We start from the raw sequence: 23,514 nt of genomic DNA, 5'->3' as shown, positions 1-23,514 counted from the left end.
TGACATGTGATACGATGCTGAACAACATAAGATTATAAAAGCTTATGAGGACGTTAACGTCACTTTCACCTCCTGAACAATGTCCATTTCAGAGAGGTTCCACCCCATAAAAACCATCAAGCTGTAACTAAATTAGATTATTCTATTTTCTGGCACTACTCTATATCTACTGTCATCTGTGGGTGTGCCTTACCTTCTCTCTCACTATGCCTCGGCTCTGAGTGTTTTCCCTCAGTTTCAGGCAGGCTCTTGTGATGGTAAAGACGAGTCAGGACAGACTTCATTGTGATTGGATGGTACTGGTGGTGTTTATGTTGATCAACAACTGGATGATGTGTGGACTCCTTTGGGACTGGGACAGACAGATGTGTGTGTTCAGGGGTGGTCTCTGAAGGTGTGAGCTCCTCTGCTGAAGTGGGGGGAACCTCTGCAGGAACAGGAAGTGTGTCAGGTTCTCTTGTATGTAGTGGGGGCTCATACAAAGGGCTGGGTTGCGGTTGAATGGTTCATTTAGCTGAAATGGCCCTGAGATTTTTAAGGGGCAGCCATGATAAGAGCTGCTGGGCTCTTTAGATGATAGGAAAGTAGCCTCATTACTTCCCTTATAATCTCCTTTAGTTTAGGATACACTGGACCATCTGGTAGGAAGGAAAGGAGATAATGCTTTCCCACAATAACTTGCAGGCGCAAAATTGAACTAGATCGGCCGTTCACAGAAACAACAGGTCATGACAATGCGGATCATCTAAGTCACAATGCTTATTCAGCATTTTCCAATGTATGCCGTCATTTGAAGAAGGGCCTTTTTGTTTTGAACTTTCTCCACTGTTAAATCAAAATGCGAAATATGAACGTTACTTTTATTACTCTCAAAGGATCAAATACATTTTCACAATACTGTTTCTCAACCTATTTGAATGGAGGTGATGTGTGGGCCTAACAAATTATGCATATATTGCATAAAGTTGTATTTGTCTAAATATGTTCATACAATAACACAAAGGGGGATTCATGTGAATTAAAACATGTGGAGTGTTTATGATAATGTTTCACTTTTATTTTATTTAAATTCTCACATTGGTTATAAACAAAATATGATTCTCCTATGTCCATGTTTATAAAACCCCCATATACTACACTATAAGAGCGCACAGGGCGAAGTATCTGGACCTAATCAGCTGTACGGAATGTTTTTCGTTTGCCAATGGCAGACATAGTTATAACATCCACCTGCGCAACATAACTATGTCGGCCATTAAAAGAGCAGTCAGATTCTTCACGTATTTCATTAACCCCATGATGTTTCTCATAGAGGTTGAATAATATTACATTATTACATTACATGTCACTTGTTAGAAGCTTTTATCCAAAGCGACTTACATACATTCAGTAATGTGGACAATCCCCACAGGAGCAATTTGGGGTGAAGTGTCTTGCCCAGGGACACAACGACATGCTGATTGCAGTGGGACTCGAGCCTGGTACCCCCTGATTCGAAGTCCAGCACTCTATCCACTGAGCCACAGCCGCCATACAGCCGAATACGCTGTAATATATTGTTTAGGTAAGACGTGAATTTTTTGACAATTCTTCCACTCGAACACATTGTCTGAAAGTTGGGTGGAGCCGTCTATAACTTTGGTTTCTGCTGCTGTAGCTCTGGTGTCTGTTGCATTAGTTTCATGAGGACAGATAATGTAAATACAATGAGGAACGAGCAGGCTAATACATTAGCATAAGAGATGCAGCCTCAGATTGTTTATCCAAAGAAAGCCTAGCTATCCATTATTTCCTCCCAATGTACACACACAAGCACGCACACACACACACACACACACACACACACACACACACACACACACACACACACACACACACACACACACACACACACACACACACACACACACACACACACACACACACACACACACACACACACACACACACACACACACACACACACACACACACACACACACACAGAAGTGAGAACACACAGTGATGGTGTGATTTCACACTGCTGAGATAGGCTAAACTCAAAAGCTGTTCCACAACCCTTTCACTGCTGGAGAACTGTTTTTTTGTTTGTTCTGTAAAACACAGTGACTGTTAAAGGTGTGACTATTGTTATCATGGTTGTAAAATGAAATATCACAGTGTGTGTCAAAGTGTGTTGCTCTAGTTTACACTTACCATGCTGTTTGGGGATGTGTGCATATGTGTTATTGTCATCTCCCAGTTTGAGAGATGAACAATAACGGACGTTTTCACGTGTCACCTTCACATCAGCAATGAATGAATTCTGTACAGTGATACAATACCACATCATCTGAATACACAAAACGGCTGGTATACATTTAGTGTCCCTGGTTTGGCTAACCTGAAGTGGATGGACCTGGATGTTTCTTGTTCATCTGAGTTTGTATATTATATATTTTTTATTGCATTTATTGTAAGTTGATTTGGATAAACGCGTCAGCTGAATTAAGTGTTATGTTATCTAACATGGTTTGGTTGCCTGATTTCTATCCTACGGTTAGAGAAAGTAGCATTAATCTTCTAGTTCTAATATTTATGTTCCCTCTAGGATAGTCGGTTATCCACCTCCATTGTTATATATATATATGTTCAACTAAATGTGGAAAACAGATATAGAGAAAGCATCTAGCGGGCACAAAAGAGGGCTAGCAAAGGAGTTGTAATCTCTAACTTATCAATATAAGCAGGAGTTTTTATAACTTTAACCATCTATTCTAACTATTCTAGTATAATCACATTACTATTATGATGTAACCTATACTTTGCAAGAGCCTACCTTCACTTAGATCAGGATGATGAGGGTTTAGAGGGCTGAAATGTGAGTTTCCAACCCCATAAACGGAGCCGCTGGAGGATAAGGAATCTGCATGTAGAAGTAAAAAGCTCTTAGTGTCATTTTCAGCCATGCAACAGCGCCATCACTCTCTCATGCATTGCAGCAAACAATCTAAGCTGATTCATTACATAATCTGTGACGTGGGCCTGTCTGTTTGTGCAGATGGACTCATTCACTGACACACACACACACACACACACACACACACACACACACACACACACACACACACACACACACACACACACACACACACACACACACACACACACACACACACACACACACACACACACACACACACACACACACACACACACACACACACACACACACACACACACACACACACACAGCAAGCATACAGTGCACAGTCCCTGCTCGGACACAACTTCAGGTGTCCTCCACACTGATGCATTTGCATATAATGAGATCATTTGTGCCGTGTATTAATGTAGCCGAAGAAATGATAACAATAACGTTTAATGTCACCTGTCAGTCTCAGCATGCTCATCGTTTATTAGCGCAGTGATGGACATTGATTTAACTCTGCGCTAATGAAGACATTGTGATTCAGCACCAGTTAACGTTTTTATCCAGAACACCTAATGGTGGCGCCCGGAGTGACTGCATGGATGTTTTTAATATGTCACATGATTTTCCAGACATGATCCAATCTATCTCAGTCTGAGGGCAAGTTCAAGCTTTATAAAAATGCAGGGAAGGTGGAGAGGATTGTGGTTGGTCTGGCGTAGCAGTGTGTGTTTGCAAATGTTCTGTATTCAGGTTATTCTGCGGCTCTGGGAAGTCATGTGAGGTCACGGTTTTTGGATGCTGTATATAGGTAGATGTATGACTGGGTTTTAGGATTTTGTCTGACCTCCCCTCTCCCCTTCGCCGAATGCCCATCTTTTTAGCCGACCAATGGGCTGCCTCCGCTGTGGATCAGACTCTCTTGCCAATAGATCGCTAATCCTCATCTGAGCATGCTCCGAGACTTAACTGGGACAGGGACAAAGGGTGAAACTGCGATGACATGCTGCTAATGTGTATAAGGATGAGTCTGCTTCGGCAGCACAAACTACAGACGAGATCCAAACATTTATTATACAATGCATATCCTACATTACATACTTAATATGGCATGTGCTTGATCAGGTTTTAGGTAATGTAACAGAAAATATGAATTGTGTAGCCATTTTTTATGTGGAGCAAGAAATACAAAAATGTAAATCCCAAACTGCCTTAACTCTTCTCTTTAAATAGTTCACAAATGTCGTTTTCCGTACAGGTATTTCTGCAACAAATGCATGTGTAAATGCAGTTAGGGTCCAGAGAATAAAGATGATGTCATTCAAAATGGCTTATGTTGTAATGTGATGTAGTTACAGCCACACATCATTATAAAACCTGTTTGTTTGCTTACATGGCCATAAATCAGTCGTTTAGGGTTCGCAGTTATTTTGTAAATCTTGGAAAAATGTAAGATGGGTAGATTTCCACTCACCCTTAACTAATTAAACCAATCAAAAAATCCAATCTTTAGATTAATTGACAAGGAAAATATTTGCAGCCCTACTGTATGGAGGTAAAATATTTGTTGTACAACCAATTTTTACGTCGATGAAAATTGGAGAAAAAAATCCCAATATATATATATATATATATATCGTATTTTCAAATAATAAACACGCCTCTTTTAATGCATATTTAAATGCAACTGTGAGCTAGAGAAGATAACTGAGATTAGAGATGATGTCATTCAAGATGGATTATGTTGTAATGTGATCTACTTATGAATGTCACAGGAACTTCAGCTACATGTGTATCAGTTTGTGTGTGTGTGTGTGTGTGTGTGTGTGTGTGTGTGTGTGTTTGTACGTACAAACAGTAGTGGCAGCCGCTCTGTGAGAATAGAACCTAAGACCTCAGATCCCCGGGAGAAAAAAGAGTGGAGGAAGATGATTTATTGGTTTCACTGAACTGCACCATATGCCCGCCATAACTCCAAGCATGCACACATGCACCACACACACACACACACACACACACACACACACACACACACACACACACACACACACACACACACACACACACACACACACACACACACACACACACACACACACACACACACACACACACACACACACACACACACACACACACACACACACACACACACACACACACACACACACACAAACACACCCGCACGCACACACAGATGACAAGGGTATACTCCCGTCAGGGTCAGGCTCAAGTCAAATACACTTCTCTAAATCTGGGATAGCGGAAGAAAAAGGCAGTAATACTCTGCGATGATCGTCCTGGTGTCCTAAAAGTGCAACTGTGTGAGGGGTTATGTATGTACTGATTTTAAAACTTGATATATTGCATTATGTGAATATATAGTATGTATTTGGTAATAAGTGTGTCTGAAAAAAGATACAACTTGAATCTCATTAGCTCTTTAAATGTGATATTTCGGATGAAAGTGTCAATGATTTTCTTTGTATACATTATAGTAGATTGGCATTAAATTAATGGTCAACACATTTGATAGTGATTTTAATGCTTGGATAGTAATAATAAACTGGTTTTAGTTTATAAAATGTGATTTTTCCTTATTAATCTATGATTGTCAATTGAATACCTTGGGACTGTTGTTCAGACAAAACAAAAATGTATGAATGACATGTTCTGACATTCTGCATTGACCTAACGATAAAAAAAAACAAATCCAAATATAATGTCTAGAATAATTGACAAGGAAAATAATCACAACCTAGTTATGCTGGTGAAATATAGTCCAAATGACGTCATGGTAAACGAAAACAAAGCGTTTGATGTGCCGCGTCCTTCAAAGCAGGATTTAAAAAGCCTTCGCAGCACTGTGACTCTGTTTCTACAACATTGAAGTTTTTGTCAGCCCCTCCTAAATCACAGCTAATCATTGAGTTCTTTGACTTCCCTGCACGATGCCAGCCAAACAACAAAAGTGCTGTGCTGTTCAACAAACACTCTTAATGGATTTCCTTCAGACATTGCAGCTCCTCCCACGTCCTAAGTGTTCTCCTGCAGGAACACGAGAGGACCGCTGCCTACCAAGATGGCAGGTTTAAATTTAGCATGAGGCCGAGCCGGGCTTTGAGGTCCACTTTACTGTACATTCAAGCGTCTGACAGAAACTGCTTGCATCCTAGGCTGCTTAAGATCAGTCAGTCAGAACAAATAAAGTCAAACTGTCCAAACAGTTTGACGCCAGCACTCTTAAGACGGGACGACCCACGTCTGGCATTAACGTCAGAGATATATGACCGGGGATCAGCCGATGTACAGCTTCAGACCTTCACGAAGGATGAATTATGCGTGATATATACACAGACACAAACCCACTGCTCTTCAGCGTTTATAATCACAACCAAACGCACAAACATTCTCTTGTGTTCAGTTTCCACATCACTGCTGCTGCCTCATTTGACCAGCTTTGGTCAGGAGTTCAACTATTTAGATCCTTAACCTTGTGAGTGAAAAAGTTAAATGCTGCGATGTACAAATACTCCAAACTTTAGTAAAAGTTAGCGGGTATTGTAACCAACATGGCCCCTTTCATTGTGTTTTAAAATAACTTAAAATGAAATTATTATTAAAACCTCTGCCAAGGAAGTTGGTTTCAGTTTGGGTTTACTTGCACTATATTTTTCTGTTTTTCTGTATGTTGCACTGTTGGAGAAGCCTGTGACCTAAGATTTTCATCGACATAATTACTCTGTAGCTATGTTCGTATGACAAATAAAGAACCTTGAACCTTGGGTTTTATGTTTGTTAGAAGTCAGCATGATTACCAAAAAACTAATGACAGTTTTCATGAAAGTTCCCACAATGGAGAAACATTGGCCAAGGAAAACAGTTTTAATATTAGGAGTGGATTGATTTAGAAAGGCAGAATTCTACTTTTTGTTTCATTTATAGAAACAGCATTGAGGTAGGACTCTCCGACTCCCCTTAAATGTATTCACCAATAAGCAGCCTTTTTATTAGTCAAAGAGGAGTTTCTAAACCACTTCATAATCATATTATCTTTTGCTATTCAAAAGAAAATCTTCCAAATAAATAGAAAGAAAGTTATTGAGTGTTTTTTACAAAGTGGAAGATACTGTATGTGCAAGTCTCTGTAGATCATTTTAACTTGTTTACAATAGAAATACACTTTTTTTTTTGCTTATTGGCTTTTCTTGAGAATAGTCACAGTGAAGACCGTCACGTCAAAAAAGAAGTTTCCGCAGTGTGTGCATTATGGATGTTGTTTATATAAAATTAACTCCAGCTGTCAAATACCTCTAGCTATGGCTAATGTACTTTCTTGCAGCTTCCCAAGGGGCTCCAAAGGTTCATGGGTAAAAGCCGGGTATATAGCTCAGCTTCTAGGATGATTGTGGTGCTCTCTGCTTCACCCTTGGGACCACCCTCACAGTCGTGTTCACTGCATTTCACCTTCAACACTTCACCTTCAGATTCATCCCCAGCTTCACCCTCTGTCTCATGTTCAGGAGCACTAATGTCTTGTATGAAGTTGAACATAGGTAAAAACGATGAATAAAGGGGCCCTGAAATGCTCATGTTCATATCAGTACGTAGTGTCTCTACTGTGACATGTTTCCATGCTTTAATGTTCAAAAAGCTCTTTATTTTTGCTGGCTCTGTTGTGATAAGTCAACCGAACACAAGTACAATGTGTTGGAGCGCTAGCCAATAGAAGAGCGAGTGTTCCATAGTGATATCACTCTGTTACTTTAGTAAACAAAGGAGCCCAATGGAGGCGTTTCAGGCAGGGGGGGGGGGGGGAGTGTGTGGGAGAGAAACTCCCTCTGGAGGGATTTTTGCAGACCTTTGCAGATCATTTACATGCACGAAAACCTCTATACAGGAAAGGAAAAACCTCCAAAAACATAATAAGGCCTATTTAACAGACCGAAACTGAACCACTCAACATATTTTAAGCCCACTAGCAAGCATCTTTCTTCTCTTTTATAACCCATACCCATTATTTTGTATCTAACTCAGAGAGGAGACCTTTTCAAAACTTCTGCAGTGCAGTCCAATTGCTGAGTCTACCCATGCATCAGCCTGTTACTGTCCGGCCATGTGGAGAACCGCCCCGTGCTGTCAGAGTTGATGTTGCCACTTTGCCGATCGTTTCTGTCTAACAGCTCGGAGGCTGAGAGCCTCTCCACAGAGAGAATCCCTAATCAAATTCCCTTTTATTCCTGCCTCCCCGAGCTCCTCACCCGGAATCACACTGCATTACAACTCACTAACATATGCCCACATCCTCCTTCTCCACCATTTCTCTCCCTGTCTCGCTTCCTTCAATCCCTCCGCAGCACTGTCTTTTAGTCTAAATAAGAAAGAGCAGGGCTGTGGAAGAGTTCCTCCTGCAGGTTGGTGTGATGTGCTGTGATGAAAGGACATGGCGACAGAGAGGCCTATTAATAATGAAGCAGAGAGGAGACGCAGGGAGAGAGAAGGGACTGACGAGAGCCAGCTGAACATCACAGGGGAGAGCGAGGGTTTAGCAGACGTACAGAGAGGGGGGTTAAAAATGACATTTCAAATGCAACAAAAAGGGGGAGAGACAATACAGGAAGCAAGGGAGAGTGGAAGACCACCCCCTCTTATTTTGCTTTGCATTATTACTTACTAGAACCGGAGGGGGAACCAGCAATTGTACCTGAAAGAGAATAAGAAAAAGGGAGAGGAGATGAGAACTTGTTTATTTATGCATTCAATTTGCCCAAAGACTTGACTCTGCCTCATTCATCAGACTCAGGAGGCGGAGAGGGCTTAAGAGCCGTTCTGCTAAATAAGGTTTGCTGTAGTCGACCTCTTGCTGTCTTCAAGTAATTACTGGGTGTCTACCGCCTGCTCCTTTAGTCCCCGATTCAACCTTTTATTCTTCTAGAAAATCAGAGGCCCCTCATCATATATGTATGTTTTAAGAGAGCGCTGCCACTTTGCTTCAATTGAGTCCAAACGTTGTGCCTTTTTTGCGTGTTTTTCCGAGATTGTATTTATAGTTAGCCTAGCTTGGCATGCATAATGCACTCTGTAGAGACCAAACTGTTTCGTGAGAATTCTTTGTAGCATTTCAACAGAGCAAGCTGCAAACATTTGAATTTTTTTATTCTGCTAATGGGATTCAGTGGTTTGAAAGCACGGTGATGAAGCTCTGAAGGCTTGTGTCGGTATAGAACTGGGTTAGAAATAACAGCATGATTTAAAAAAAAAAAAAAAAATGCTGACAATAGAGCCATTCTCTGCAGTGTGTGAGCAGGTACAGTACAGGTGTGTCTGACTGGGTTTCTTTCTGCGCATGTGAGTGTGTCTATGTTGGTTTGAAGGGAGAAAACTAGGGAGGGGCTGCCCTAGATTATTATTTTATCATAGCTTTCTACTGTAGCTGGCTCCACTCTCAGAGAGGATTCCCCCCACGCACTCTGCACTGTTACAGCGCTCTGATCTGCTCTCTGCAGCGAGGTGACGACAACTCGCCCAACTCAGTTCCTCCGTCATCTTCTCTCAACTGTGTTCCTTTGAACTCGTTCCTTTCATTCTGCTTCTCATTCAGGATCTCACAGTGATTATAAACCTACACACTCATCAAGCAAGGAAAATGCAGAACACTGCATGTACATTAGATTTGAACAAATATGTCATCATGAATTCTGATTAAAAACAATCAAATGAATTGCGTTAATGCTTCAGGAGAAGCTGGGATTGTTACAAGAGCAAAATGGTATAGAATAAATAAAATAATAAAATATAACTAGATAAGTACTATTGTCCCTGTCAGGATAAAGTCTCTAATTTGCAGACTTCATCTTGTCACTAAATACTTATTATATGTGTTAAATGACATCAGTTACCAGGATACAAAGCATTAGCTTACATTATCAAAAAGACTAGAAAAAGATTGTACAAATCTAGCCTCGCTGTGCACAACGGTGACAAAATCTTCATACTAAAACATTTTGAGCAAAACAATTATTACAATACGTTTATCCGATTTATTTTACCTATACAAAAAAAAGTGTAAAGGTGACAATTAGCCTTTTTATACGGGATGATGTGCTGGACTTCTTCCAGGGATATATTAAATACAATATCTTAATTATTTAGCAAGGACTTTATTGTCTTTAAAGCACCAGGCTAGCTGTTTCCCTCCAGTCTTTGTGTTGAACTAAGCTAATCATCTGCTAGCTTTACATGTAGCTGTCCTTTACTGTACAAACCTTTCATTCTTTTAAACACAGAACAAACTATCCTAAATGCAGCAGTGTCCAGGCCTTTAGAGGAAACTTTCCCTGTCTGCAGTATAGTATTGCAACATATTTAAGTAGTGCAATTTAGATCAATCAATAGTCGTTTCCGGTAAAGCGGTAAAGCGAGCTGACAGACATTTAGCTAGTCAGCACTATGTAACAGTCAGAATGATGAGTTGAATCACCACAGAATGAACGGGTGAAGTTGTTTGAGGTACGTACAGGAGTTGGGGGTCCCGTTGGGGGTCGGCAGGTAGGACCCTGCCTTCCAGGACTTGGCTTTGAAGCCCTTCTTGCAGCGCTGGCAGTCCTGGCCCGTGGTGTTGTGTTCACACTGGCACTGGAGGTTCCCGTCCAGCAGCAGGCACTGGGAGGAGTGGAGGTTACACTTACACCTTTCAAAAGAGAGGAGAACACACAGATGGCAAAGGTGAGATGTGATGACATAAGGCAGAAAGTGGACCTGCAATCACACACTGATAAGTGTTAATGATGCTAGGTGTTACGGGGTTCTCACAATAAGAGGAGAAAAAAGTGGTGCGTGTTAAAGGTCTGAGCAGAGACGGACAACAGATCTATTGTAGGTGAATTGCATTATGGTAATTATTGTAAAACAAGATTAAACAAGATTAGGAGCGTAGGATTAAAGTAAACACGGTTGCTCGTAATTTGTTGTTTACCAAGCAGTCACTGTAAATCACCATGTAGGCCTACAAGTGACATGGCCATTTCTACTGATCATAATTCCATCGTTGAGGTCTACTAGAATAGATTTACATTGTTCAATGTTCCAAACTCACATTGGTTTCTCATACAGCATCTCTGTATACTATATGTGTATTCACTCTCTGTCCTAAACGGCTTGTTGGACATCCTACTCTTCGACAAAGTATGGATCAATATCAAAAGTCAATGGTCATGATTCACTGGACATACATTTGAAACCTTTAATTGCTTCATGAAATAGTTGAAAAAAAGTATATATTTTTCCTAAAGAGGAATGCAAAGTACTGTAGGTCCAAGATAGTTGGTAATCTGTTTACCCACTCGCTATCCCAGACCGCCCTTTTGGAGCAGATTGTTGTTTTCAATTACTGCCCGGAAATTCAAGTATCTTGAGTGTGTGTGCTCAAGTGTGCGTAAGTGCATAAACATATTGTGTGTGTGTGCACGGTGCGACCACGGAGGGCAGGGCCCAGCTGGCTGAAGGTTGAAGTTCTTCTTGGAAGGAAATGAGGATCTTAAGGACATTCTGCGGCAACGACTTTAAATTACAGCCTATTCCAGATGAGCGACTGGACTCCAATCCAGTTTGTTCCACTGGAGTGAACAGCTATTCGTCTGCATCAAATATTCAAAGAATGGCCGCTGTATTCTGGCGAGATGACTACTTCAATCTTCCTTCCTCACAACTCATCAGCTTTTTCTCATCACTTTTTTTTTGGTGGTTTATGCTAGCAACCTCAACCCAACATTACTTTCCATACAGAATGACTTAAAGTTAGAAACACACAGTAGGCCTCACAGGGGAAACAAATGGAGACAGTCGATCATGGGGAGTTGTGTTTCACATCAAGGGGCCGTCCTATAAATTACCCATGTTTCCCTCTGATCACCTGGACAAGCTGAAATAATGCGCCAGGGAGAATCCATCCTCCGACAAGGCCTTGTTTCCTGCATGCTTTCTGAAGGACACGAGCTGTCCACTTAGCGGGGAGGGAAATTGAACATCTCTTTTTCATAGAGAGAATAGAGACTGAAGCGAATGTGTGCGAAATGAGACAGGTAGGTGTGTGTGTGTGTGTGTGTGTGTGTGTGTGTGTGTGTGTGTGTGTGTGTGTGTGTGTGTGTGTGTGTGTGTGTGTGTGTGTGTGTGTGTGTGTGTGTGTGTGTGTGTGTGTGTGTGTGTGTGTGTGTGTGTGTGTGATGCATTTATCTGAGAGCGACGAAGCCAGACAACAGATCAGAGAAGCAGAGGCCTGGATTGAGTGACTGACAGCGCCGGAACATATCACTGCTTCTCATCTCCTGCATCTGCGCTGGTAAATCTCACCCGTCTCATCTAGAAAGTGGAAGCACACCTGAGTGCAGGATCTAGAAGATGTAGTTTAAAATCAATACTGAAGAATTGCGATTGTCTACGTGTGATGCCGTGCAGTTTTGGGTCTTGCAGGCTTAATTGCTTGAGCGGAAATGTGTGTCAATTATCCAGACAGGTGACATACTGCGTAGTTGGGGTAAAGCGTGCATTCATTTGTATCCATGAGTATACCGTGATTAAATATGTAATTAAATGGTTATAAAATGCCCTATTCTGTTTCATGTAGTAGGTTTTTGTGAATTGAAATGGTCTGCAAAGGCTAACATCCTTTTGTTCTCTCCTACACACTGACTTGCCCCCACCCGCCCCTCTGCCCCTCCCAACCCTACTTGAAACGCCTCCATTGGACTCCTTTGTTTACTTCAGGAACATAGTGACATCACTATGGAATCCAACACATTGTAACTGATAGGCTAAGGGGCGGGACATCTCTAAGCGGTTGGCCAATCACAACAGAGCTAGCCAGCTAACCAATCAGAGCAGACTGGGCTCTGGTTTCAGACAGAGGGTGAAAAGAGGTGCTGCAGCACAGTCAGTATGAGAAAAATAGAAAGATTTTTGAACATTAAAGCATGGAGACATTAGTAGAGGCACTACATACTGATATGAAGCTGAAAATGCTGAAAATTTGCAGAATAGGTTCCCTTTAAAGCAAGGAGACGCTCTCAGGTTGAAACTTGGAGGACGATCCATCCCCTTGACCTGCTTTCTCTGACTCCTGCCACACAGTACAGCACCAGGAAGACCTAAAGTACTTCTTGCCTTGCACTCCTTCCGCATGAATGATGTGACACTCCGACTTTTCAAGTGCCATGTCTCTTAAGCTCCCTCTCTTTCGGATGACAGCTTGCACTGGGATTTCTCCCGATCCCCCTTCTTCGGTCCCTCCACACACAAATAATACATGGGCACAATCATATGTTAATGTGCAAGATGTCTGCCTTCACTGCAAAGTCTTCAAAGTGGGGAGTAGCAGCTCTCAGCTGAAGGAAGTTAAGACGGGACAGCTGGATCCATCATAACCCTGTCTATTTACTCAGAGAGCAAGAGGGAGGAAATGAGAGAAGGTGAGGGGAGGAAAAGACAAAGAAGGGCAAGAGCTGGGGGAGAAAGAAAGTCTAAGAAGAGAGGGAAGTAAGTGATTCAAATGTATTCCAGTCTACATTCGCAAACCACACACACAAGGTGGTGTTTTAATTAGGTGGTGTACTTATGGGTCGATACTTCTGTTTATCCGTCTGTTGGGGACCCAGGAAAAATAAGAGTATCGTTCTTTTCAGCAAATGGGTAAAAACCACTTGTATTTACGCTAAAGCGACAAAAGCTCTTTGCTTTCGTAAGAACTATGACTCTTGTTTGTTGGGAACAAAGCAAGAAGTCATGAACGTTATTATAGAGACACAAAGTGCAGGGAAGAAGGATGCGTGGGTCAACAAACACTGCACTTTAATACTGCTGATATTTCCAGTTTCCTATCAAGCATTATCACAACATTTTTATTTTTTTTTAAACATCCCACCATGGCATCAATAATTGCTTCTGTATTCCGCTGTAAGGTATGTTGTCCTGTTGTTCAGGAATATTGATCAGTAATCAGAACTTTGGTTCCTTGTCACCTTTAGTCTATAAATTGAAGTGACCTTGGGGATTATATCCCTGTATTGTCTTGTGTGTGGGAATAATAGTTTTAGGTTGTGCAAATAAACATGCATTTCAGTGTGCTTCCAGAATCGGCGAGGACACTATCGATACTGACTCAGCAATCACTGTAAGTTATATTCTTGTTTAAATAGACTTCTCTGTTTCATTTATTCTACTCTGTATAATTGTTCTGTAGTTATTGTAGCTAAAACGGCGATTTCTGAGAGATTTTAAAATCTCAGATCTGCTCAGGTCTCAGTGAGTCACGCCCCTCAAGTGTGCATTTCAATAGGCAGGAAGACTCTGCTGATTGCGGGAAGTGCAAAAACATTTTAAATAGCGCATTTCAAATCAGAATAACTCAGTGTGCTTCCAGAATCGGCGAGGACACTATCGATACTGACTCAGCAATCACTGTAAGTTATATTCTTGTTTAAATAGACTTCTCTGTTTCATTTATTCTACTCTGTATAATTGTTCTGTAGTTATTGTAGCTAAAACGGCGATTTCTGAGAGATTTTAAAATCTCAGATCTGCTCAGGTCTCAGTGAGTCACGCCCCTCAAGTGTGCATTTCAATAGGCAGGAAGACTCTGCTGATTGCGGGAAGTGCAAAAACATTTTAAATAGCGCATTTCAAATCAGAATAACTCAGTGTGCTTCCAGAATCGGCGAGGACACTATCGATACTGACTCAGCAATCACTGTAAGTTATATTCTTGTTTAAATAGACTTCTCTGTTTCATTTATTCTACTCTGTATAATTGTTCTGTAGTTATTGTAGCTAAAACGGCGATTTCTGAGAGATTTTAAAATCTCAGATCTGCTCAGGTCTCAGTGAGTCACGCCCCTCAAGTGTGCATTTCAATAGGCAGGAAGACTCTGCTGATTGCGGGAAGTGCAAAAACATTTTAAATAGCGCATTTCAAATCAGAATAACTCAGTGTGCTTCCAGAATCGGCGAGGACACTATCGATACTGACTCAGCAATCACTGTAAGTTATATTCTTGTTTAAATAGACTTCTCTGTTTCATTTATTCTACTCTGTATAATTGTTCTGTAGTTATTGTAGCTAAAACGGCGATTTCTGAGAGATTTTAAAATCTCAGATCTGCTCAGGTCTCAGTGAGTCACGCCCCTCAAGTGTGCATTTCAATAGGCAGGAAGACTCTGCTGTCGCCCATCAGCAGAAAATAGTTAACTAATTACAGGGGCGTGCCCCCAAAGCTGTGAGAACTGAGCAATCAGGTATCCATCTTAAGTTGCATTTTCCTGGAGTGTCAGCTTCAGCGTCAGCTTGACGAAGACTGACAAAGACATTAAGAGTCCTGTGTGAGTCACGTGGGAGGCAAAGAGGAGGCAAATCCTACTCTGATTGCGCCAAGTATCGCTGGTGTTATTTAGTTTTATTCAATTCTCTTGGGTTCTCTAGCCCCTCATGCTTTAATCATGTGTATTTTCTGCATTCCTGTTCATGTGTCTTCTCGCAATTATCACTGGCCCCGTGTTTCTCCTAGATCTCACCGGCCTGCTCTCGTCTATCCCACATGCTCCACTGAGATCCAACATCTCGTTTCAGGGGGCCTGTGGAACTGCCAGTCAGCTGTTCCTAAGGCTGACTTCATCTCTGGCTACGCTTCCCTGCAGTCTCTGGATTTCCTTGCTCTCACGGAGACCTGGATCACTCCATCCAACACATCCACCCCAGCAGCTCTCTCCACAGCATATTCCTTCTCCCATACACCCAGACCCTCTGGCAGAGGAGGTGGCACTGGTCTCCTGCTCTCTCCCAAATGGAGCTTTTCCCTCTTCAAGCTACCTAATTTCACTCCTTCCACCTTTGAATTCCATGCCGTCACAGTAACCCATCCTATACAATTAACCATTGTTGTTCTCTACCGTCCACCAGGCGCCTTGGGGGACTTCTTGGAGGAGTTAGATAATCTCCTCTCACACATCCCTGAAACTGGCCCTCCCGCTGTACTTCTCGGCGATTTCAACCTCCAGACAGGGAAGATATCTGAACTAACATCTCTGTTAACCACCTTTGCTTTCTCACTGTCTCCATCCCCACCAACTCATAAAGCTGGCAATGTCCTTGATCTCATATTCTCAAGGAACTGCTTTACTTCTAACCTCTCTGTAAACCCGCTCCACACCTCCGATCACTTCTTCATTTCATTCTCTCTACCCCTTTCCAAACATAACAACCTCATCTCTTCTAACTCTGCTCCTGTCCGCCGTAACCTCCGTTCCCTCTCCCCCTCTACCTTTACCTCATCGGTGCTCTCAGCCCTCCCTTCCTCTGACTCGTTCCAACTCCTGCCTCCAAATGCTGCTGCAAAAACTCTCCTCTCGACTCTCTCATCCTCTCTGGACTTTCTCTGTCCTCTCACATCGCGGCCGGCTCGTCAGTCCCCTCCTGCTCCCTGGCTAAATGATGCACTGCGTGCTAATAGAACCATCCTTCGGGCAGCAGAGCGGAAATGGTGGAAATCCAAACACCTTGACGACCTCCTAACCTATCAGGCTCTCCTCTCCTCTTTCTCTGCTTCCATCTCTCAGGCAAAAAGCACTTTCTTTCAAGATAAGATCCAATCTTCCTATTCCAATCCCAAAAAACTATTTTCTATCTTCTCCACCCTCTTGGACCCCCCCAAAGCACCTCCCCCCTCCTCCCTTCTGTCAAGCGACTTTGTTAACCATTTTGAAAAAAAGGTTGATGATATTCGCTCTTCTTTTTCTGACTCACCTTTACTCACCGCTGGGTCACCAGACCCTCCCTTCACCCACACACTGACCTCCTTCTCCCCTCTCTCTCCAAGTGAGGTTCTTACCCTCGTTACCTCTGCCCGTCCTACCACCTGTTCTCTGGACCCTATCCCCTCAAACCTCCTTCAGACTATCGCTCCTGATATTCTACCATTTCTCACCCATTTCATCAACACTTCTCTAACTTCTGGTCACTTTCCAAACAGTCTCAAGGAGGCAAGAGTAAACCCTCTCCTAAAGAAACCCACTCTCAACCCGTCTGATGTTATTAACTACAGACCCGTCTCTCTCCTCCCGTTCCTGTCTAAAACACTTGAACGCGCTGTCTTTAAACAACTCTCCTCTTATCTCCATCAGAACAACCTTCTGGATCCGCACCAGTCTGGTTTCAAGGCAGGTCACTCAACAGAAACTGCTCTCCTTGCTGTCTCTGACAAACTGCACACTGCTAAAGCAGCCTCCCTCTCCTCTGTCATCATCCTTCTGGACCTGTCTGCTGCATTCGACACGGTGAACCATCGGATCCTCCTTCGCACTGTCCAAGAACTTGGAGTTTCAGGCACTGCACTTTCCCTCCTCACCTCATACCTCAACGACCGCACCTACAGGGTTACTTGGAGAGGGTCCGAGTCCGACCCTTGTCAATTAACTACAGGGGTCCCTCAGGGCTCGGTTCTTGGTCCCCTCCTCTTCTCCCTGTACACAAACTCGCTCGGGTCTGTCATTAGCCCGCATGGTTTTTCATACCACTGCTACGCTGACGACACCCAACTAATTCTGTCCTTTCCCCGCTCAGAGACCCAGGTCGTCGCACGCATCTCTGCTTGCCTAGCAGACATCTCTCGGTGGATGTCTGCTCATCACCTCAAGCTCAACCTTGACAAGACTGAACTGCTCTTCCTTCCGGGTAAAGATTGTCCCACTCTTGACCTAACAATCAACATCGGCACCTCTGTTGTTTCCCCGACTCAGACTGCAAGGAATCTGGGTGTGGTCCTAGATAACAAACTGTCCTTCACTGCAAACATCGCTGCTACAACCCGCTGCTGCAGATACACGCTTTACAACATCAGGAGGATACGTCCCCAGCTGACCCAGACATCAGCGCAGATTCTGGTCCAGGCTCTCGTCATCTCACGCCTAGACTACTGCAACTCCCTCCTGGCTGGTCTACCTGCATGTGCCATCCGACCTCTGCATCTCATCCAGAATGCAGCGGCTCGTCTGGTCTTCAACCTTCCCAAATTCTCCCACACCACACCGCTCCTCCGCTCCCTTCACTGGCTTCCAGTAACTGCTAGAATCCACTTCAAGACACTGGTACTTGCGTACCATGCTGCGAATGGATCTGGCCCTTCCTACATCCAGGACATGGTTAAACCGTACACCCCAGCACGTGCACTCCGCTCTGCATCAGCCAAACAGCTCGCTGCACCCGCACTGCGAGGGGGACCCAAGTTCCCGTCAGCAAAAACACGTGGGTTTGCTATCCTGGCTCCAAAATGGTGGAATGAGCTCCCCATTGAAATCAGGACAGCAGAAAGCTTACACATCTTCCGACGCAAACTGAAAACTCATCTCTTTAGACTCCACTTCGAGCGATAAAATTACTAACAAAGCACTTATATACTAATAAAGGGCTGGCTTTCTAAATGCCAGTTGAGTAGCACTTGAAATGTTTGGCTCTATGAAACCTGATGTACTTATATGATTCTGTTTTCTTAAAGGTTGTATCTTCCTGGTCGAATGCACTTATTGTAAGTCGCTTTGGATAAAAGCGTCAGCTAAATGCAATGTAATGTAATGTAATACTTTTTGATTTAAAGGACTGGTTAGCTTGAAGTTAAAAACGTGAGGAGTTAAATCCTGGTTGATTGGGTTACAGCTTGTATTAGTGGTGAAACGACATGCGTGTCGACCAGCAGGGCAACCAAACATAAGGTGTTAGGACCTTTTTAAGTGCCACCAAAAAAAAAGGCATTAACACAAAATGAGAATACTGAAATAAATCCAAGATAGACTTCTTAATACAAATAAGCAACGGTATGTTGTGCTTACCAAGTCCTTAATGAATAATGTCAGCTGCTAAATAGCATCTTGTCATTTGTCTGTATGATTTTAAGTTACTATTTGTATGTCCCTTCAGGTTACCTTCCTCCAACCTACAGGGGGTAATATTTCTCAACTTTTGCTTCGGTTTTTCATCCATATAGAATACAATCATATATCACCAATTCGCACCAATATGTCTGTTCTTTAAGAAATATGATACTGGATTTTAGTAAAAGTTATTCAACATCTATCTCTCAAGTTTCTAAAATGTTAAGACTTAATGTCACTGCAGAACTTGATCTTACTTCCTATCTCAGTTGTTCTTTTGCTCTTGTAAAACAATATTCATTTGTGGTATATAGTTAACATTTTAATGGTTGTGTTAAAGCAACACAAAGCACTTTAAAGTAAACGTCACAGAAACGGTGTGGTCAAAAAAAATCAATGGCAACTTAAGACAGGATATGTGTACTTTCCAAATATTTGACCTGACCATGATTTATCATTATCAAAGTGTTTTTGTAACCTAAACCCACCCATGCAGGATGGGAAGGCCTCTGTGGGGTCAAAGAATAGGTTTGTATCCCGACCACGTCCCTGTGACGATACAAGAAATCACTCTTTGTTGAAAAAATATTGCATATGAACATTATCCGTCCGGCAATTGTGTATCCTCCAAAACATACAATATACTGTAAAACCCTTTAGTTGGATGAAAACACAAATGTTTGTAGTAATGATTACTGTATATGTATTTCCTGCATATCTGCATGAACTCAATGGTCTGTAATAATGATCTAATAGCCATGGCATGTAGTACACATCAGTTTCCAGCCTGTGTGTGTTTCTCTGTCCATTCTCCTCTAAGTCTGTCTCTGTGAAGTCATGTCGGCCCTGTGTATTTAATGATGTGAGCGCTGCCTGTTTTAGACGGCAGACACGCAGCAATTAGGGGAATAAATAATAAGAAAGATAAACAAACATCAAGGGGGAGTCATGTGGTGGCGGAGCCTGAGAAAGCAGCTGCAAGCAGCAGTTAATGGGGCTTTATCTGTCTCTTTACTGTATCTATTCCTCCATTCCTCTCCGGGGAAGCAGCTATCACTCCCACTCCCTTCTTTCCTTTCTACTCCTACTGTATTTTTCAACTTTTGCTCCCTAATTCAATTCGCTGTGACCGCTTGTTCCAGTCTTTTCCTTTTGATCTTTGTTTTTTGATCGCACATTTGATCCTCCAACTCTCTCCGTCTTTTAGCCCTTTTGCTTCTGCGCGTTGCACCGTGCGATTCACACAAATGTGATGTGAAACCATCAGTGTACACACTTAGACAGGACATTACAGTGAGCCTGAAACCTATAGATTGTCACTTTAATATGAAATAAAACCGAGAAGGCCGGAAATGTACATATTTTAGATGTTAAAAACAAAAAATGTTACATAAAAAATAACTTGAATGGTGAATATATTGATCTCTCTCTTTACTCTAGTCAACCTATTCTTGTATCTGCTGTATTTTTCCACTTTTGGGCCCCAATTTATTCTGCTGCGACCACTCGTTCAAGTCTTTCTTTTTTGATCTCACATTTGATCCTCCATCTCTTTCAGATGTTTACCCCTTTAGCTCTTTTTTTACTGCCCGTTGCACCAGAGCTCACTGAGGAGGGTTGTGTTTGAGAGGAGTTTGTGTGGAGAGAACAGAGGGGTGTAGGCTTATTTTGTCAGTCCAAAACTCAAATTGATTCAGGAAATCTCTATATTTCAGAAGCTGAAACAGTGTAAAAAATCACTTGAATGATAAATTGGTTAGAAAAATAGTGATTGCTATCGATAAGTCGAACTATCATTCTCAGAAAGAGAAAACTGTCACTACATCCCAGTTTGTTAAAGTTCAGTTATGTCTTTGAATGTCTTGTTTTGTCAGTCCCAAACATAACGTTAAATGATATAACACAGAGAATAGCAGGAGATCTCCTTATTTTAATTGTTGTAAAGGATCAGATGTTCTCTCTTCTCTGTCAGCTGTACTGTTCTGTAGGCTAATACTTCAAGTGTGAATCTATACGCCTACTGCCTGAATCTGCTTTATGGTTTTCACTTTCTTTGCTTCATTTGTTCTGTTTTTAATTCAGCAGGTGAACCTATATGTTCATAAAACAGTGTGTTTGAGCTTAAATGTGTATTAAACGTTTTGCTCCGTTGTCTCAACCGTGAACTCGCGAGTGCAGCGCAAACGAAAAGGGACGTTTGATTTATTTTCTGTCCTCCCGTTATGCAGAAAGTTGAAGACCTTAAAGTAACACGAGTAACAAGCTTATTAAGTGTAATGTTATTACTGCTGTTACATGTAAGTGTTACATTACTGCGTTACAGACAAATGTAATCTGATTACTGTAATGCATTTCCCCCTAATGCTGGGTGTATAGGTGGTGCAGGGGGTGAGCAGTCGGTTCAGCAGGGAGCAGGGCAGCTGCGTTAAAGCTGACAGTCTGCCTGACCACGTGGTACAGCTGTGAAATTCAGAGGAGGAGGAGGAGGAGGAGGAGGAGGAGGAGGAGGAGGAGGAAGGTCCGCATTAACGTACTCTGACCTGCGATGACAGACCGCATCGATGCAGCTCTGACCCAGCGTCACTGAGAAGGCCCACTCTCTATTCGTAACAGCTCCCCATCCAGTGGCGTAACAAGGTTGTGATTGGCCCCGGTGCAAATATTGTTTTGGGCCTCCCCCCTATCGCCCCAGACATAAGCGCACGCTTATGCGCTCACACACGCACGGAAATACACAACCACTCAGAAGTGCCACATGTATAGGCTATCAACAACAGCGTGCCCTGGCCTCAGACCACCACAGCCTGACAACGGCACAGCGAACTAAGAAGAGGATTACACCTGTTTTCTTGATGTTGGTCTCTGGGGAATGGGCCGGTAGGCCTACATAGACCGGTTGCTATAATATAGCTTTTGACCTTGGCGTCGGGGGTCTCAATAGCGCCATAGAGTCCCCTATTGGTTGGGGCCCTTGGGGGAACTGTTGGACCACCGCCGGGCACAGCCAAATCCAGCCTCTCCTCCTGGCTGGCTGGAGAAGAAGGTTGCACAGCCACGGCCACGGATACAGCTTCACTTGTGGAGCTAGATGGCAATGATGGTGGTGAGGCAGGTGAGCTATCGTTAGCCTCCGGCTCCGGCTGCCACTGCGTGTCAACATTGCTAACGTTGGCGCTCGATTTCGAGGACGATGTATGACACATTTGTTTTTCTAATTTTGTCAGTTTAGCTGTTACATATCCTTGTTGTCTCTTGTCCTTTCTCTTTTGAGCGCCGCTCTTTTGCTTTGGTTGGCTGTACATTATAAATGCAAGCTATTACATTTTTTATAATGCTACCGAACTTGCTGCTGCTAGCTACAGTACATTACAGGTTGATTAAACGGTTCGCTCGTTACGCAAGGTATCTCATGACATGAAAGGGAACAAGGTCATTGGACAGACAAATTACAAATTCATTTAGGTTGATTGGTTACTTTGAAGACTGCGTGAACCGGTCAATGCCATTGGGGCCCCAATAAAAAAATATTTTAAAATAATATTTAAAAAACATATATATATATATTTTTTTGCTTGGGCCCCGGTGCGTTGCACCGACTGCACCGTCGATAGTTACGCCACTGTCCCCATCCCCTGACGCCACAAAATACACAACTGGCAGCAACACACACACACACACACACAACCTGATGGAGTAATAGTGGAGTGAAAGCCTAATGGGCAATGAGTGTCAGTGCTTTTGTCAGGGAGAGACTTAACACCTGACCAGGGCTGACGACTGGGAGCCACATGCAGGAAGAATTAAGTGAACAGAAACAATGCAGAGCTTTACAGTATGCTTTACACTTTGTGAAGTGCAATCAAAGTGATGTTTGTTCTACAGAGGACTTCATTTCACTTAATTCTGTGGGTGACACTTTTGCATGTAAAGATTGAGATCCTCCCTCTTCTAATAAACGTGTTTTTGCTTATTCTTACTTCTCTTAGATGTTTGACCTTCACTGAGCAGGATGATGTATGTGCACAGTTTCACACCAGAAGGCTTTTTACACATTAATCTGCTGAAGGGGGGAATGGATCTGTCCTTGCCTTGAATCTGAATTTAAGATGTGGACGTACAAGCGGGATTTGACAGCTAGTTTGACAGCAAGTTGTGGTCAAGTGTTTGATTGGTCAAATGTAAAACAAATAGTAGAAAATCACAGTTTCTCAGAGCCCAAGCTGAGTATTTAAATGTATTGCTTTGTCAGTAGAAAACCCAAATCATATTGACTTTAAAGGTCCCATGTCATGCTTTTCCGGTTATTACCCGTCCCCTTGTGTGTTATGAAGGTTTTTATGCATGTAAACGGTCTGCAGAGTCACAAACCCTCAAAGTACACCCTGTAGGGAGTAAAACTCTAACACAGAAAATACCTCCCCAAAACGCCTCGTTGGAGATTTCTCATATACTTCCTGGGTATCGCTACGTAGGGATACCCATTACCCAGTAGTCACGCCCAGAGCTATGGCCGCACCCTCTGCCAGCCTTTCACGAAACAAAGCTTCCCAAAACCTTTCAGTGATTCATGCCGGATATGTACAGCGTAGGGCACTGAAGAACGATGCTGTTCCTACTTTGTTTGGACCAGCGGGAGATTCGGGTACACAACCTGTAAGTATTCATTGTTGTTTGTCTATTTATGATGTTTAAAA

The 23,514-nt window shown here is 42.6% G+C and overlaps 1 protein-coding gene across 2 annotated transcripts in view; it reads right to left on the bottom strand.

Annotated features, from left to right (window-relative positions):
* The window catches only part of ntng2b (netrin g2b), a 100,082-nt gene that overhangs the window by 16,891 nt on the left and 59,677 nt on the right, over positions 1-23,514 (bottom strand). The window contains exons 4-5 of one of the 2 annotated variants that reach the window (XM_079659501.1): positions 10,429-10,601; positions 8,586-8,615 (exon numbers count right to left, since the gene is read on the bottom strand). In XM_079659501.1, the coding sequence (XP_079515627.1) occupies positions 8,586-8,615; positions 10,429-10,601 (203 nt within the window). Of the gene's footprint in view, positions 1-193; positions 2,766-8,585; positions 8,616-10,428; positions 10,602-23,514 lie in introns of those variants that run through there. The other variant, XM_079659500.1, reaches the window with a different exon arrangement.

The sequence above is a fragment of the Notothenia rossii genome (genome assembly GCF_949606895.1).
Source record: "Notothenia rossii genome assembly, chromosome: 11".
Classification (NCBI taxonomy): domain Eukaryota; kingdom Metazoa; phylum Chordata; class Actinopteri; order Perciformes; family Nototheniidae; genus Notothenia; species Notothenia rossii.
Note: the sequence above shows the minus strand (reverse complement) of the source record. Positions and strands in the feature narration are given on the sequence as shown.